General features: G+C 40.4%; 1 protein-coding gene across 10 annotated transcripts in view; it reads left to right on the top strand.

The window, feature by feature from the left end:
• Nucleotides 1-17,288, top strand: part of acot7 (acyl-CoA thioesterase 7) — a 159,519-nt gene that overhangs the window by 20,300 nt on the left and 121,931 nt on the right. For 5 of the 10 annotated variants that reach the window (XM_084087414.1, XM_084087421.1, XM_084087416.1 and 2 more), the window contains 4 exons: nt 3,948-4,039; nt 5,514-5,628; nt 6,022-6,036; nt 6,261-6,347. In XM_084087414.1, the coding sequence (XP_083943540.1) occupies nt 3,948-4,039; nt 5,514-5,628; nt 6,022-6,036; nt 6,261-6,347 (309 nt within the window). The remainder of the gene's footprint in view (nt 1-3,947; nt 4,040-5,513; nt 5,629-6,021; nt 6,037-6,260; nt 6,348-17,288) is intronic. The other 5 variants (XM_084087417.1, XM_084087423.1, XM_084087418.1 and 2 more) reach the window with 1 other exon arrangement.

Here is a 17,288-nt window from a genome sequence, read left to right on the forward strand (position 1 = left end):
CATATTCTGACATTTTATCATTGTTGAACTATAAAACATTGATTAGTTTTATGTAAATGTGCTCACCTGTTTAATAAAGTACATGTAGGAGCGGTCGAAGTCTCGGACGTGGAGCTCTCGTTTATATACTGTCAATGGGAGCTCTAGGCATCTCGAAAACACCGCGCTGATATTGATTCTCGTTTTAGTTCTCCTTTTTTTTATCCAAAGTCTGCTTGTCATGGTCCATAATGTTTGAACGAAACAACAGCAAATAGACATTGCGAACTACAAAGTTGTCCGCGTCAGTCGCTTTGGTTACTATCAGACGGCTCTGGTTCATAGCTCTGGTTGCCATGGCAGCATGAGCGGAAACCAGGGACAACGCGGATATGACGGCATTGGCGGCGACACAACGGAAATAAAGAAACGGGACGTTTCTCAAATTAAATTACACATTTCTCCTGGTTTAAAAGTTGTTGGAAACAGTTGGGATAATGTAAGTACACAACTAAAAAATATATATAACATAGATATAGTGATTTTTGCTATTTTTAAAGCAAAAAAGTTACATATTGTGCCTTTAATTGCAATTAAGTGACATGTATTATAGTTTATATCTGTATTAAATGCAATCAGTTGAACTGAAGAGTGTTTTTGAACCACTTAAGTAAGACTTAATTACGTCTTTGTATAAATATGATGTAGCTTGATATTGTTCGCAATTGTGCCAAAGTTCCAATGCAGAAATTTACTTAATAAACCAACCCTAATGAAATATTCATTAAAGTAAAAAGTCATAATATCCCAGTCTTTTTTATATTAAATAAACATTGTGGCATAGGAAAACTGATACAGAATATACCCGTTTATCACCTCATTTAATCAAATGTATAATAGACATAAACCACCTGTCCTCAGATAAAAATATAATTTAATGTAGATTCAAATCCAAATTAAACTTGAGAAAAGTTCAATAGATGGGTGGGTATACTGCAAAAGGTGGGTGAATGCGGGTTGGCAGAACCTTTAAAGGGGTGGTTGATTATGATTTCACTTTTCTAACTTTATTTAGTGTGTAATGTTGCTGTTTGAGCATAAACAACATCTGCAAAGTTACAATGCTCAAAGGGAGATATTTGCTTTTAAAGAAATTGCTTTTTAAGGACTACAACAAACAGCTGGTAGGGACTACACGAGCTTCCTCCTGGGTTAATGACATCACCAACCCTAGAATTTATATAAACCCCTGAACACGATTTATAGATTATCAAGACAGAATATGCTAATCAATGACTAGAAGATAACTACACATCAGCTACATAAATTCATCAACTAACCAATCAGAAATGTCCTGTTGCTTCTACATGTTGTCACTTCTTGAGTCTTTGACTCCGTTGACATCATCTGGCTCCGGTTTCAACATAAAAGGCTAAAAAGTTTTTGAAATGTTCAGGGCATGTCTGTGTGAGGTAAAAGGACACAAGCTGTTGTAGCTCCGCCCCCTGTGCCGGGAGCAGCAGCTCATTTGCATTTAAAGGAACAGACACAAAACGGTGTGTTTTTGCTCACCTTCAAAAAGTGACAACTTTAACATTTTATATAAAAATATCTGTGGGGTATTTTGAGCTAAAACTTCACATACACATTCTGGGGACATCAAAGACATATTTTACATCTTGTGAAAAGGGCATTATGCCACCCCTTTAAAAGCTACTCCATCTCTAAACAAATTGTACAGCACACCTGCAATCACTCAAGGTTCTGTACGCACTTGTACTGCACAACGTCTTTTCTCTTGTATCTGACCAATGGCTCCATACTGAAACCAGTGATTAAAATGTTGGCTGGCAGCAATGGAAAATCTAAGATCGTAATCAAGACCAAACTACTCTGGTAGACGTAAGTCACTAAAAAAACATTTATTAGATTACTCTCAGCAGACTTTTTTGTTATTTATAGTCAGCACAGTCTGTACAAAGGAAATGTACATATTAGTAATTAGATAAAATAAAGTTAAAATAAAGTTGAATTAGCAGTGTAAATCAGCATATAAAACCACCACTCTTCAAAAAGTTGTTAGATGGAATAATGTTTGTTGCTAAGAGACAAATTTGTCAGATAATTGTTGGGTCAGAGTTTGACTAGATCTATAGTACACTGTAAAAGCTATTTCCTTAAAAAAGCTATATCTTAAAAATGTCTTTCATTGGTGTAACCTAAGCAACTTCGGTCTGCAGAGCATAGCTCCCTCCAACCATAGCATGCACACCTGAACAAGCTAATCAGTGTCTTCTGTATTACTAGAAAGCTAAAGGCAGGTTAGTGTTTTTTTGTTTGTTTTTTTGGATCAGGGTTGGAGCTAAACTCTCCAGGACAGCGGCATTCCAGGACTGAATGTGCCTATTTTTTCCTGTTGTACATTATATATTTTACAAACATTTTTAAATTCTACCTACTTCAGAACATTTCTGAGTATAAAGCAGTTGAGTTGCTGATAGTAAATCTACATTTTACACTTTTACTGTAAGAAAATATTATTCAAAATTAAAAAATGATATACTTATACTATGGTATCTGACTTAATCTGTCCAGTGAGAGAGCTATTTTTTGCCCATGATTCTTTGCTTGTGGAGAACATGTAAATATCCTGCTGTGTAGAACCGTTAGACAAGCTGCTGTGGAAACCAATTAGAGAAGCCATTCTCTCGCCATGGTAGCCGCAGAATCCCTGCATTGTTGTCATAGCAACCGGCTTGTCTGGTTGACTTCAACAGTGTGTAAAATGCAAATGATATTCCCAAAAGCAGTCTGTCAGAATTAATCCTTCTGTTTCTGCTGAATTGGTACAGTTCAGTCTTAAATAATTTGTTTTGTGTTCATAAAATGTAGAAGAAACAGCTTTTATTTATCCGCCATATTAGTCTCTGTATTGTAATCTTGCAACGTTTGTCAAAATTGGGTATCAAAATGGACACTCTACGGCCCCATGCCACTAAGAGTTTAAATTTTTAAATAGTTTCTATAGCATCCAGGCATTACTTAGACAACAAAATGATTATGAATCTTAGTACTACTATCATTTCACCATTTACTATCTAATTTGAGAGGATCTCTCAAGAAGGGGGGGTTATGCATAAATACAATGCAATGTATATTCCTAAAAAGTCATCTTCAGTTTTGCAAATTATTGTTAATTTTAATTCTGTTCTCTTAAAATGTAAGTTATTAGTTGCATATATGCGAGGATTACTTTTCCCATATAGCATGCTTTGAAGGAAACCAAACCTTAAAGATCTCAAGATTTTAGAATGCTAATTAAATCCAGAATTTCCTTATGTTTGGTGTGTCATTATCACACTCATTGATGGTTTCATTAATTCAAGGTTTGCCATTCTCTGTGATGGCCTTAATTGTGTACTTATCCGCTCAAGCACATAGTTTTCCTCTCTCAAATCTCTCTCGTGTCTAATAAACACAGCCTACCCAAAATAACCTCACTTGCTCTTTAGAGAGCAAACCAGCTTCACTATGAGATGCTGAAGTCTCCATGACAACACCAGAAACTTAGTGGCAACGTATCACGTCCCTAAGAGTGTTTTTGGAAGATATGGTCTTTTCTGGTTATTGGAAATGTTTTCCAGTATATTTTTTGGTGGTAACTTTTTGACCTTTTAAAAAAAATGTATCAAAAAAATGGAACCTCAAATGCAACAAACTTGTTACAATTACTATAACTAGGGTCTCCTAGGTCCCCCTTTGGTTGAAATCGCAGGACCCCCTGAAAGCCGGGGGCCCCTAGAGTCGTCACCATCTTTTGCCCCTCTAGCGATGGCCCTGTTTGCAATTACTATACTTTGTTTTACTTTACATCACTCTTTATGTCATAACTGCACTGAATTTGAAGAGATTTTTGAGTTCATATTCACTTCTGATAATGCTGATATTGTTTTTTTGCATTTTCATAGGTGCCAAAAAAGTGACCAACAAGGCAACGCTGTGGTATGTCCCACTCTCCCTTCAAAATGTGGCCAAAATCATCGAAGTTCCTCCTGTTGAGGTAGGAGTCTGTACATCAGTAAAAATATTGGGTCTCGTTCACTAAGCATGCGTACTTGGGCTGCATGATATTGAAGAAAAATGCGATATGCGATAACTCATTAAATAATGCGATATTCGATATGCAATATGATAATATGTGTAAAATAAACTTAAATTATCTTTAAAATATATTTCAAATTATATAACCTACATACGTGTTTCACATTCTTTTTGTGACAAGAAAACATCTCTACAACTTCTGAAAGTGAACAGCAGTGTTTTACTGTAGCATAAGTGTTATTTTAACATCAGTGTAAACCACACGGTTTAGGGTTTCAGGTAGGCCTACATTTAACAGGTTTATTTAGCAGCAGAAACTGAATAATCAAATGTAAAAATAAACACTGCTTAGTTTTCACTGTATGAATTAAATATATAGGCTACTGATTCTTATTAAAGCTACAAAAGTTATTCAGTCAAGAGCAGTGGGTGATTTTCTCTTTGTCTTTTGTTCATGACCCCAGTTATTGCAAGCTGTTGCGATATGCATATCGTGATACATTTGCGATATTTTGATAATTTCGATATATTGTGCAGCCCTAATGCGTACGCACAAATTTGTGCGTGAAATCTGTGTAAGAACGTTTTCATGAACAAATGATGATCCACCAAAAACCTTTGTACTAAACTTTATTCTAAATTTATGAAAAAATATATAGTAACAACTGAAACCACACGTATGCAAAAAGTACTTACTCTGTGCGGCCTTATAATCATGTTAAAAAATTATATTTCATCTTAACACAACTACAATTATATTATATTATGTTATAAAATAATACAATTTAATTTAATCTTATACAGCAAAAGAGTAAGAAAAGCTGCATTATATCTTCAGCTGCAAGGTTTCTCTGAATAAAGCAGCAGATATATGCATATGTACAGCTGGCTAATCAGAGGTCTGTAATATGGGTCTGTATGAAATGTTTATTGTGTTTGCACTGGTTTTGAGAATGGCTCACTTGGCATTTCTCGAGGATCTGACGAGAGCGCGCCTGCAGAGAGCGACGAAAGTCTGTAAAGGAAAGGTTGTGCAGAAAGCCCTAATATGGAGATGGTTCATAACCATGTGCACGTGGTCACATTTAGAATACAAATACGAAATAATCCACACAATTATTAGTGAATGAGACTCATTGTATCTTCTCTAAGGAGTGACATTAGGACATACAAATTGTATCGATTCAAATTTCAGGATTTATCTAGATTTTATTATTGTTACTAATATTCATATATTTTCAAGTACAAGTAGTTTATATCAAAGTTATCTGGTAGTTTACTTCAGAATTTACTATTAGACATTACTCAAATGTTTGCCAAATAATTTAGCTTATATTCACCAACATTTGTCAATCTTGTTGACTTTCTTTCTTTTTACAAATTAGTTACTTGTCAATCTGTCTGCTGAGTTGACATGTTTTTGTCCATTGCAGTACTCCAGCTCAGAGCAGGAGGAAGCAGGAAAAAAGAGATATGAGGCTCAGAAATTAGAGCGATTAGAGACCAAAGAGAGGAATGGTGAGATCATCATGACTGTCTCTCTTCCAGGTAACACTTCCTCCTTCATGTCATTACACATCCTTATCCTCATTGAACTCATGTTTTTGATGTGTTAGTGATCACATGGATTGACCACATCTGGGTCAATATTTAGCAGATGTGAAACATGTATCTTGCAAAAAGCACTGGCAATAACATGGTACAGTAATAGTATCAGGTGGTAATACAATGGTACTTTGGTTCCATAATATTGAATGATTAGAATAAGAATGTACTATGATACTTTAAATGGTACTATTGTCTGTATATTCAAAAACATGGTGTCTCTATAGTACATGTCCAACAAACATCATAATTCCTTAGCATGTTTAATATTTTAGTTTTATGAGTAGAGTCTCATTTTGACATAATTTTATGCTATTTTGCTCTGATGCTGCACAGATAGACAGACAAAGGGTATGTATACATTTTATTTCCAAATAACTATGAAGTTAATAGTCAAATAATACATCCAGGAGTATGTATGTATGTATGTATGTATGTATGTACAGTATGTACAGTATGTATGTATGTATTTATTTAATGTCTCAGGTAATGTTTTTTTTTGCAGATCTTTATATTAAACTATATTAATATGTGTGTATTTTATTGTTTTTACTCCATTTTCTCTTTTTCCTTAGAGCCCTACACTGTTGCATTTAGTCAGTCAAGTCTGATCCACCTCGTTGGCCCATCTGACTGCACGCTGCATGGCTTTGTACATGGAGGTAATCAATTTAATAACACTTTTATGATTATTACACCTTATTATTTCTATTCAAACGGTTTTAAATAGTTCTGACAAAAGTGTTTAGAGTCATCTTAGAAACATGCTAATATTAGACCGTTGTTATCTACTGTGAATGTAAGTGAAGTCTCTGGTGCGCTATTTGTCTGCCATGTATGGGTGACCCTTGGTAAGGGTATATTCTTGCTTCCCATGACAAGAATTTCAAATCGGTCACTTGTGAGGTTCTATTTCAGTTAGAAATCTGTAATCTTGTTTAAATCCGAGAGTGGTCTGGTAGTAATTATAACTAAAACTTGGCAACCATCAGAACCATGTATGAATTAAAATTTACAAATGCATATGTGTCATATTTAACAGAACTTGGAAAATGATTGACTAATGACAATGCTTAAGAAACTATTGGTCATGCATTGTGTCTGTAAAGTAATATATCTAATAGATTATTCAGACTAATAATAATAAAAAACGAAACAAAAAAGAATAGCATTTTTATTTAGCGCGTCATTCTATGTGTATGTAAGACTCTCTCGCTTTCTCTTTCTTTGCATGTGAGGGGAAAAAAAAGTCATTCTAAATGAACAAATCATTTATGAGCGACCCATCACTAACACTCAATCAGAGTGTTCTAGTGTAGGCGGTCATATGATACAATACGCAGTGAAAATATATGTTCTAAACGTGTTCCTGGCCTCTAACACAGTCACTTGTGAGTGAAATCGAACAATTTTTAGCCAGTGGCTAATGACAGACATTATTTAGAAGCCTAGAACAAAATGTAGTCGCATTTACTTGCAATGTAGAGGGTTAGCTGTAACCACCACTCATTTATACATGCATGACCAGAAGTCAACTCACTGACCTGAATGAGTTACATAAACACAAGAACTTCAGCAGCACAGTCCATGTAAATGCTGTAACAGGGAAAATTTTACACATACAGTTAAATCTAAACCTTAATTTTAAATCTTTACAATGTCTCCTACCAGACATTTTAATTTCATTTCATTTAATTTATTGCACTTTTTTTGCACACTAAGCTCAAGCCCAACAATGAGGTTTTAAAACTGGTATGCTATATGCGTACACACACACACACACACACACACACACACACACACACACACACACACACACACACACACACACACACACACACAGTGTATTTATCACATGTTTGTAAGAATAAGAAGAAAGGGAGGATAAAAGTAAAACTAGTGGTGCATCAGTAATGTGAGAAAGGGAAAGCAGCAAAAACTACATCAATCACAGATCAGTAATTCAAGTTCATTTGATTCAGATGAGGCTGAAAGTGAGTGGGTGAAGTGTTTACTTTGTAATTAGTTCATTTCTGCCAGTTTGACCCACTGAGATTGATTTGTGGACTGACTGTGAGCATAATAGGCAGGCATTATTGCATTGTTAGGATAATCAGCCAGTTGTAGTGCAATGGAGACCAACTATTTTCTGTCTAGCAGTTCCCTCTCAAATTCATGACATGCTTTATAAGAGCTCACTGAGAAAACAATGATCTCCATGGAGGCAAAAGAGACATTACATTCCTCTGATATTTTATTGGCTAGTAAATCTGTTAGACAGTAATATTTCAGGTATGTTTTATGCAACAAAAAATAAATCGTATTTTATAATAAAGCAAGAAAACGCCCTTGCTAGTGACATGGATATCATACAATCTTGGAAGTGGACCATAACCACTATCCCAGAACACACTAGCATCCACACCACACCAACAACCACTCGGAAACACATTAGCAACTGCACAGCAACACCCTGAAAACCATTCACAATGCTAGCATTGCGGCTGCAAGTTTTGCATGAGCAAGGTCCTAGGTTTTTTTGTTTTGTTTTGTTTTTGAATTGATGCATGAAAGTACCTGGATGTGTTTTGATATTGATGATGTGTCGAATGCAGACTTGAGAGAAGTGTTAGTAATCACAGAATTCTATTAAATAACATAATAAATAATGACCTGGAGGAAGCCTGCAGTACATTTTATCGGCTTATTAAAAATAATCTTTTTTGACAGAACATGAAATATACACATTAAATATACATACTCATTTACACATTTACATGTGGTAAAATAAAAAGATAAAATTATATGAAAATAATGTAAATATTTTGGTTATGACATTTGTTTGTGGTGTTATGTGTTATTTATTGTGCATTGGGTGGTGCTGTCACACTACTTGAAGGGATAGTTCATCTAAAAATAAAAATTCTGTCATCAATTACAAACCTCATTGGATTTTTCAGAAGCTTAAACATGCTGGTGTGACACACAAGAATGAACCTCATTGGTTCTTGCTCAAGCATGCTTGTGTCACGGAACACGTTCTGGAATTAGGACCCAAGAGCAATTCAGGATTAACAGTTCTTTAATGGAAATAAAGCAAGCTGCGTCGAGCTGACAAACAGAATGTCTCTTGTTGCAGATAATCAGATGAACAGAAAAAGTCTCTTTATAATCAAACTGAGGAAAGGTTCCCGCAAAGGTACTCAGCATACAGCAGCAGCGAATCAATACTGGGCTCGGGGTCCGTCTCTCGTCGTCAGATGCAGAGAAGCTGGGCAGAGAAAAGCTTCAGTACTAGAAGTAGGAACGCTAATTATCAGCTGGCGGAGAATGAATGAGCGTAATAGTAAGTGGGTGTGTCCGGGCGAGGTGTGTGTGAATGAAGGGAGAGCTTGTGTGTGAGTAGTGGGTGTGTCAGTGTGATGATGAATGAATCAAGGAAACAAAAGCCACAAGGGGGAGACAGAGACAGGAGAGAATACCGGGATCATGACAGTACCCCCTCCTCAACGAGCGCCTCCTGGCGCTCCCGAGGATTGAGACTGGCGAGTGCGGTAGAAGTCCTCAATAATCGAGCGGTCCAAGACGTTCCGGGAAGGGATCCAGCTCCTCTCCTCAGGCCCGTATCCCTCCCGTAGTCGACAAGGTACTGGTGACCACGACCCCGCGGACGGACATCAAGCAATTTACGTACGCGATTGACAGGACCCCCATCAACGTGAATAGGAGGGGAAACTTGGTGAGGGGTGGCGCGGACGACAGGCTTGACGCACGAGACATGAAACACTGGATGGATGCGCAATCTAAGCTTAACCGCGACAGGACTGATGATCTTGGAGATGGAATATGGCCCAATGAATATAGGGGCCAATTTGCGGGAAGGAGATCGTAACGGAAGGTTAAGAGTGGAGAGCCATACGCAGATGTATCTCGGACTCTTAATACGACGACGATTAGCAGCACGACGAGTGAGAGAACGAGAATGACATAGGGCAGACCTCACCCTTCTCCAGGTTTTCTTACAACGCTGAATAAACGCCTCGACGGACGGGACATTGGTTTCTGTCTCTTGGGATGGAAATAGAGGCGGTTGGTACCCAAGACAGCTGTGAAAAGGAGATAAGCCGGTGGCGGAGGACGGAGAAGAATTGTAAGCATACTCTGCCCATGGGAGTTGATCAGCCCATGAGGAGGGGTTACGGAACGCGAGACTGTGGAGAATACGACCAATAACCTGATTTGCGCGCTCGGCCTGACCGTTGGTCTGCGGGTGAAAACCAGAAGACAGACTGGGTGACACACCGATCTGGCGGCAAAACTCCTTCCAGAACAATGACGCAAATTGAGGTCCGCGATCGGACACGACATCCGAGGGAAGTCCGTGAATTTTGAAAACATGATTCACGACAGCTTGAGCGGTCTCCTTAGCGGAATGAAGCTTGGGAAGTGGAATGAAGTGAGCGGCTTTAGAAAAGCGATCTATGACAGTGAGAATTACAGTGTTGCCTCTGGAGACCGGTAGTCCAGTAATGAAGTCGAGCGCGATATGTGACCACGGGCGAGAGGGAATGGGTAAGGGTCTGAGCAGACCAGCCGGTGGCAAATTACAAGATTTGGTCTGGGCACAAATAGAACAGGCGGCCACAAATCGACGGATATCGCGCTCGCGGGTGGGCCACCAGAATTTCTGACAGATTACTGCAATGGTACCCCTGACTCCAGGATGGGCAAACAGCTTGGAGGAGTGACCCCATTGCATGACAGCTAAGCGAGTGGAGACAGGAACAAAGAGTAGGTCCTGCGGACATTGGCGAGGAATGACGACCCGAGAAAGAGCTCGTTTAACTATACGTTCGATTCCCCAGATGGAGGAGCCAACAATACAACCTTGAGGGAGGATCTCTTCCCTAACAGGGGTTCCCTCGGGGGAATCGAATTGACGCGAGAAGGCGTCGGGCTTAAGGTTCTTAGAGCCAGGGCGATATGAAATGAAAAAATCAAAACGATCAAAGAACAGGGACCAACGAGCCTGACGAGCATTAAGTCACTTAGCAGATCGAATATACTCGAGGTTTTTATGATCGGTCCAGACAACGAATGGGACAGGGGAGCCCTCGAGCCAATGACGCCATTTCCCCAAGGCCAATCGGATGGCCAGAAGCTCTCGATTACCGACGTCATAGTTTCGCTCGGACGGAGAGAGACGGTGAGAATAGAAAGCGCACGGGTGAATTTTACCATCAGAGGATGAACGTTGCGAAAGAATGGCTCCAACGCCCACCTCTGATGCGTCGACCTCTACGATAAATTGCTTGGAGGGATCGGGGGTCGCAAGAATGGGAGCTGACGTAAACAAGGATTTTAAACGATCAAAAGCGGACTGGGCTGAGTGCGACCATTCAAAACGTGACTTGACCGACGTGAGCGCGGTAAGGGGGGCGGCGACCTGGCTGAAGTTGCGGATAAATCTTCGATAAAAATTTGCAAAACCCAGAAAACGCTGCAGGGCGACTCGTGAGTCGGGAACCGGCCAATCGGTGACAGCCCGGACCTTAGCGAGGTCCATGCTGACGCTGTCAGCGGAAATGACCGATCCTAAAAACGTGACAGACTGGGCATGAAATGTACACTTCTCGGCTTTTACGAAAAGACGATTCTCCAACAACCGTTGGAGTACACGGCGTACGTGCTGTACGTGAACCTGGAGAGACGGGGAGAAAATGAATATGTCATCTATATAGACAAAAACAAAGATGTTTAACATATCTCTTAAAACGTCGTTGACCAGGGCTTGAAAAACTGAGGGAGTGTTGACAAGGCCGAACGGAAGAACCTTATATTCAAAGTGCCCGAGGGGAGTATTAAACGCGGTCTTCCATTCATCCCCCTCTCTTATACGCACCAAATGATACGCGTTACGCAGATCTAGTTTTGTGAAAACCTTTGCCCCCTGAAGGATCTCGAATGCCGATGACACAAGGGGAAGAGGGTAGCGGTTCTTGACCGTTATGTCATTGAGCCCACGATAATCTATACAAGGGCGCAAAGAGCCGTCTTTCTTTTTCACGAAAAAAACCCCCTGCGCCAGCGGGGGAGGAGGACGGAACAGGAGAGATACTCGGAGAGATATTTCTCCAGGGCTTCGCGCTCTGGTGCGGACAACGAAAAAAGTCTGCCCCGCGGCGGGGTCGTGCCAGGGAGGAGGTCGATACAACAGTCATACGGGCGATGAGGAGAAAGAGAAGCGGCACGTGAGCGACTAAAGACCATCCGCAAATCGAGGTACTCCTCCGGGACTCCAGACAGATCACCAGGATCCTCCTGAAACACAGAAACAGAAGAGACAGGGGGAACAGCAGACACTAAACACTTGACATGAAAAGATAATTTCCACGAGAGAATGGACCCCTTGCCCCAGTCAATATGTGGATTGTGTTCCACGAGCCAGGGATGGCCCAAAACAACGGTAGTGTAGGGCGAATGAAAAATAAAAAAGGTAATAGTCTCTCTGTGATTTCCTGAAACCGTGAGACTCACCGGAATGGTAGTGCGGCTGACTCTTTCAAGCTCGCTACCGTCAAGGGCAAAAACAGGCGTACAGTCATTCAAATTAACTAAAGGGATGCCCTGTTCAAGGGCCCAGGTCTCATCCAGAAAACTTGCCTCTGCTCCCGAGTCGATAAGAGCTTGACAGGTTACTGAGGATCCCGACCATTGGAGAGTGGCAGGGAAGGTAGTGCGTGAACTTGGCGGAGGGACAAAAGCAGTAGTGCTCGCCAGAAGCCCTCTCCTTACTGACGAGCGTTGGCTTTTAACTTGCATGACGCAGCGAAATGACCGGCAGATCCGCAGTAAAGGCAGAGTCGGTTAATGATGCGTCGCTCTCGTTCAGCAGCGGTGATGCGTATTCCTCCCAATTGCATGGGTTCGGGAACCGAACTAACAGGAGGAGTGTTAGGAGAAACGGAGGGTGAGGCGAGCAGAGCCTTCTCCATGCCGCGTGCTCGACGCCGAAGCTCGAAACGTTTATCTATGCGGATGGCTTGGTCATTAAGAGAATCAAGATGGGTCGGCATCTCACGGGAAAGGATCTCGTCCTTGATGTCTGTGTTGAGCCCCTCGATGAATCGAGCAATGAGCGCAGGCTCAATCCATCCGCATGTAGTGGCGAGCGTACGAAACTCTATGGAAAATTCTGGAACTGACCGTTTGCCTTGACGGAGGGATGAGAGCAAACGAGAGGCTTCTACGCCATGTGAAGAATGATCAAAGACTCGAGTCATCTCCTCCTTGAACGTCGAGTAACAGCTGGTGCAATCAGAGTCGGCGTTCCAGACCGCCGTTCCCCATTCTCGAGCCCTCCCGGTGAGAAGTGAAACAACGTAGGCGATACGTGTGCAGTCCATCGAGTAGGTAAGCGGCTGTAAAGCGAAAACCACTTCGCATTGAGTAAGGAATGAACGGCATTCTGAAGGGTCGCCGGAGTAGCAGGGCGGATTGTTAATTCTGGGTTCTTGGGTTTCAGGGAAGCGAGGATGAGGCTCAGAGCGAAGACCGTGAACCTGCTCCGAGAGATCCGACAGCTGACTCGGCAAGGATTCGACTGCTCGACGGGTAGTGGTCAGCTCGTCCTGTTGGCGGCCCAGCATGGCTCCCTGGAATTCCACCGCGGACTGGAAGGAATGATTGGTTGCTGGGTCCATCTGTTGGCCAGATTATTCTGTCACGGAACACGTTCTGGAATTAGGACCCAAGAGTGATTCAGGATTAACAGTTCTTTAATGGAAATAAAGCAAGCTGCGTCGAGCTGACAAACAGAATGTCTCTTGTTGCAGATAATCAGATGAACAGAAAAAGTCTCTTTATAATCAAACTGAGGAAAGGTTCCCGCAAAGGTACTCATCATACAGCAGCAGCGAATCAATACTGGGCTCGGGGTCCGTCTCTCGTCGTCAGATGCAGAGAAGCTGGGCAGAGAAAAGCTTCAGCATTAAACAGCACAGGCAGCGTGTAGCTTCCAGACACACATGAATCAAAACTAGACTTAGACAAGACAAGACTCGAGCAGGTAAGCTCCATAACGTAAGTTAACATTGGCAATAATCTGGCAGAGGAAAAGGGGAAAAAGGGGTACTAGAAGTAGGAACGTTAATTAGAAGAAAGTAGTAGCAGGTGAGAGATAGATAGAGTAATGAGAAGAATGATGGAAAACAGCTGGCGGAGAATGAATGAGCGTCAGTGGGTGTGTCCGGGCGAGGTGTGTGTGAATGAAGGGAGAGCGTGTGTGTGAGTATTGGGTGTGTCAGTGTGATGATGAATGAATCAAGGAAACAAAAGCCACAAGGGGGAGACAGAGACAGGAGAGAATACTGGGATCATGACAGCTTGAGCTTCCATTTATCAAATTTGAGTATTCCATGTATGTTCGCTGATCAATGAATAACAGCCTAAATTAAATCTGTTAATCATATAAAGTGATTGTGTCTCTTAAGAAGACTGATTAACCCCCTGAGGTCGACGGTATCGCCGGCGATACCAGCTCGCTTTTTTTTTATCAGTGTAAAAGAAACTCATAAAAACTCTGTTGACTTTGATTTTCCATAGGAGTTTCATACATCAATCGATTCTGTTAAATGTGTATTATTTTTGTGTATACTCACAATAAAAGCAAAGTGTTGTGCTTTTCGCCAAATAAAGAAAAATAAACACGAAGCGAGTTCTGCCTTCTCTCTGTCCGTGTAGTCCATTCTGAAACGCGTCCGAAAATGAATCATAACTCAGCGAATACTTCTCACATATACACGTGATATATGTCTTTGTGAAGCTTGAAATCTCTTCTTTTAAATGAAGTAATTTATATAAAAAACAAATGTTTTCAACTCATGTAATCCGTTTGAAAGCAAGGAGAGGTACCGTTTTTCCGTCTCCCTTCATTATCTCTAAATGAGCTGAGGCCGCCCCGCCCCCGGCGCTATTCACATGTAAATAGTTAGGTGATCTAGTATGCAGCGCACCCGCCCCCCGATCAATGCCATAAAAACACAGTTTCTTCATCAGACTTACTGATAGTTCATCGCGTTTTGAGTATGGCACGCTTCTCCAAAGACGCCCTTCAGATGATTCTGGACAGCGAGGAACAATGCACCTTTTCCTCAGAGAAAGATTGTAACTCAGACGACGAACGGCAGCATTTTGAAGAGCGAATTCCGCCGAGGACACAATTTCGGAGTAAGTTTTACTTAAAAGTCTTTTGTCGCGCGTCTCGCGTCTCGCGTCCATTATGGACGCGAGCGCTCTAAAAAAACTAAAAGACTTTCAAACTTTCACAGAGACCTCAAAACAGAAAGTACAAATCCTTTCTTTAAAACGAATTTCGTTTTGTATCAATTGTATCTTAATTTTAATAATTTTTTCATTAACAAATTTCCTGGATTCAAAGTAAATATAGGCTAGCAATCACAACATAAGGTGCTTGAACTGGAGATCATCATGAACCAGACCGTAGCCTACTCGCCTCACATGTCTAAAAAATGTGAAATATATTTACAGAAAGCTGGTTCTAAACAAAACCATCCAAAACAAAAAAACTATGTAGCCTAATAAATGTGCATTTCTCCGGTGCGTTCACTAGCCTACTGCGAAGATCGCGAGTCAATAGCCTATCGTCAACTTCATCTTTGCCAGAAGTTAAATTTAAATCGCGTGTGTGAATGAATGATGATGTTTTAGCAAACTGTATTGCTATACTGAGATGAGTAAAAATCGACTGAAATATGTTGAAATAAAATGTAGGCTATTTGTATAAGCAACGTATTAAACTGCAAATTAACAATATGCCCTAATATTTCATGAAAACAATGTTACAGTCAGGCGAAATATGAAAGACAACATCTTGTTGACTAGATTTGGGTACAGTTTTTACTGTAGAATATACTGCCACGTCAAATAAGCTTTTGTTTAGCAATTTCTATATATAAAATACTATTTTTGTCAAAAATAAAGTCATCAACTAAGATGTTAGCTGTTCCAATGTTGACTAAATTCAAACTAATGAATACATAGATAAAATGTAGGCCTATAATCATTTTTTTTTTTACAAAGAAAGAGTACACTTGAAATATTGTTGAAATTGTAATTATTGTTGTAATTGTAACCTTTTTAATAAAATAGCAAAACATATTTACAAGATAGATGTAAGCAAAATCTTAAATGGTCAATATAAGTCTTCTTCTAAATATATCTTTTGTCCTTGCATTGTGGCTCAGTCAGTTTCACACCTGAGTGAATGGCTCATCATTATGCAGAGTGGGTGGGACATTGTATTCTAAGGTGTAAACCACTCCTCGTTCACGCCCCCCTCGCATATTGGCTTTCCAAGCAAAACCTGTTTTACATCAATTTAAATCAATGTATGGTTTTATGTGAACGATAAAGCAAGACTATTTTCACATAATTTTGAAGAAAAAACTCTAGGCGAGGACATCCATTAGTCAAAAGTCTTATTGACACATATTTACTATGTGTTTTGTGGCCTTATTTCAGAAATTTTAGTTTTTTCAATAACCATGCATAAACATTATTCTCTCAAAAATGAAAACATGTACATACACGTGGCTCACATATTATGGTAGCCCTGTTTGTGCTTTATAGAGTGAATTTACACCTTTGCCATTAATATGTTTATAAGCAACTGAAAAAAGCACAAATGTCAGGGCATGTCAGAACATCTCAAGGGCCCAGAAAACCGCTCAGACTCCAGAGGGTTAAACCGTTAGATTTATTTGAATTTCTTTTACGTTCTCTTCATGAATGTTTTGAAGTGTCAGAGTTTAGTGTGAATACACTTTCAATGGACGGACAGAAATCTCAGATTTCGTTAAAAAACTATCTTCATTTGTGTTTCAATGATGAACAAAAGTATTTGGAATGACGTGGGTGAGTAACTGATGATAGCATTTTCATTTTTGGGTGAACAGTCAGCAACAAGATCACAGCACATTTCAGTTCTACCAGAAAGACTCGGGAGAATAAATACTATAACAAGTAACATTTATTAACAGCCCAACAAGCAATCAAGTTCTTTGGCGTAGGCCCCATCCGTAGCTTGCAATCCGAGGGTCCGGATCTGCATATCCTGCCTGAAGATGAAGGCAGGGGCGCAGCCGACCCCCTGCAATGTATAGGAAGGGACCATCCTGGTGGTGGTGGGGTGGATGGAGGGAAGAGACCATCCTGGTGGTGTTGGGGGGGGATGGAGGGAAATACCTATCTTGGTGGTGGTGGGGAGGATGGAGGTGAATTGAAGCGTCAGCATCTGCGAACTCAGACGTGTGTAAGTACCAATCTTTTTATACCACAAGTATAGGAATATGATTGGATAGATGAGAAGGTAATAAGTGACGTAACAATTGAGTCTTCCCGGCAGAACTTATGCTAGAGCTTCATTTCTCACAAAGATGCGTTCTGTCTCCTTCCGAGTTCGTTCTTTCAAGGTAGCATAGCAAGACCGGTCTCCACAAGAACTCAAGTCCATTCTTTGCATTTATAAAATTGAGAAAAAGCCACACATAATCATAACAAGATACAACCAGCTGACATAGAAA

Source organism: Abramis brama (genome assembly GCF_963993115.1).
Source record: "Abramis brama genome assembly, chromosome: 16".
Classification (NCBI taxonomy): Eukaryota; Metazoa; Chordata; class Actinopteri; order Cypriniformes; family Leuciscidae; genus Abramis; species Abramis brama.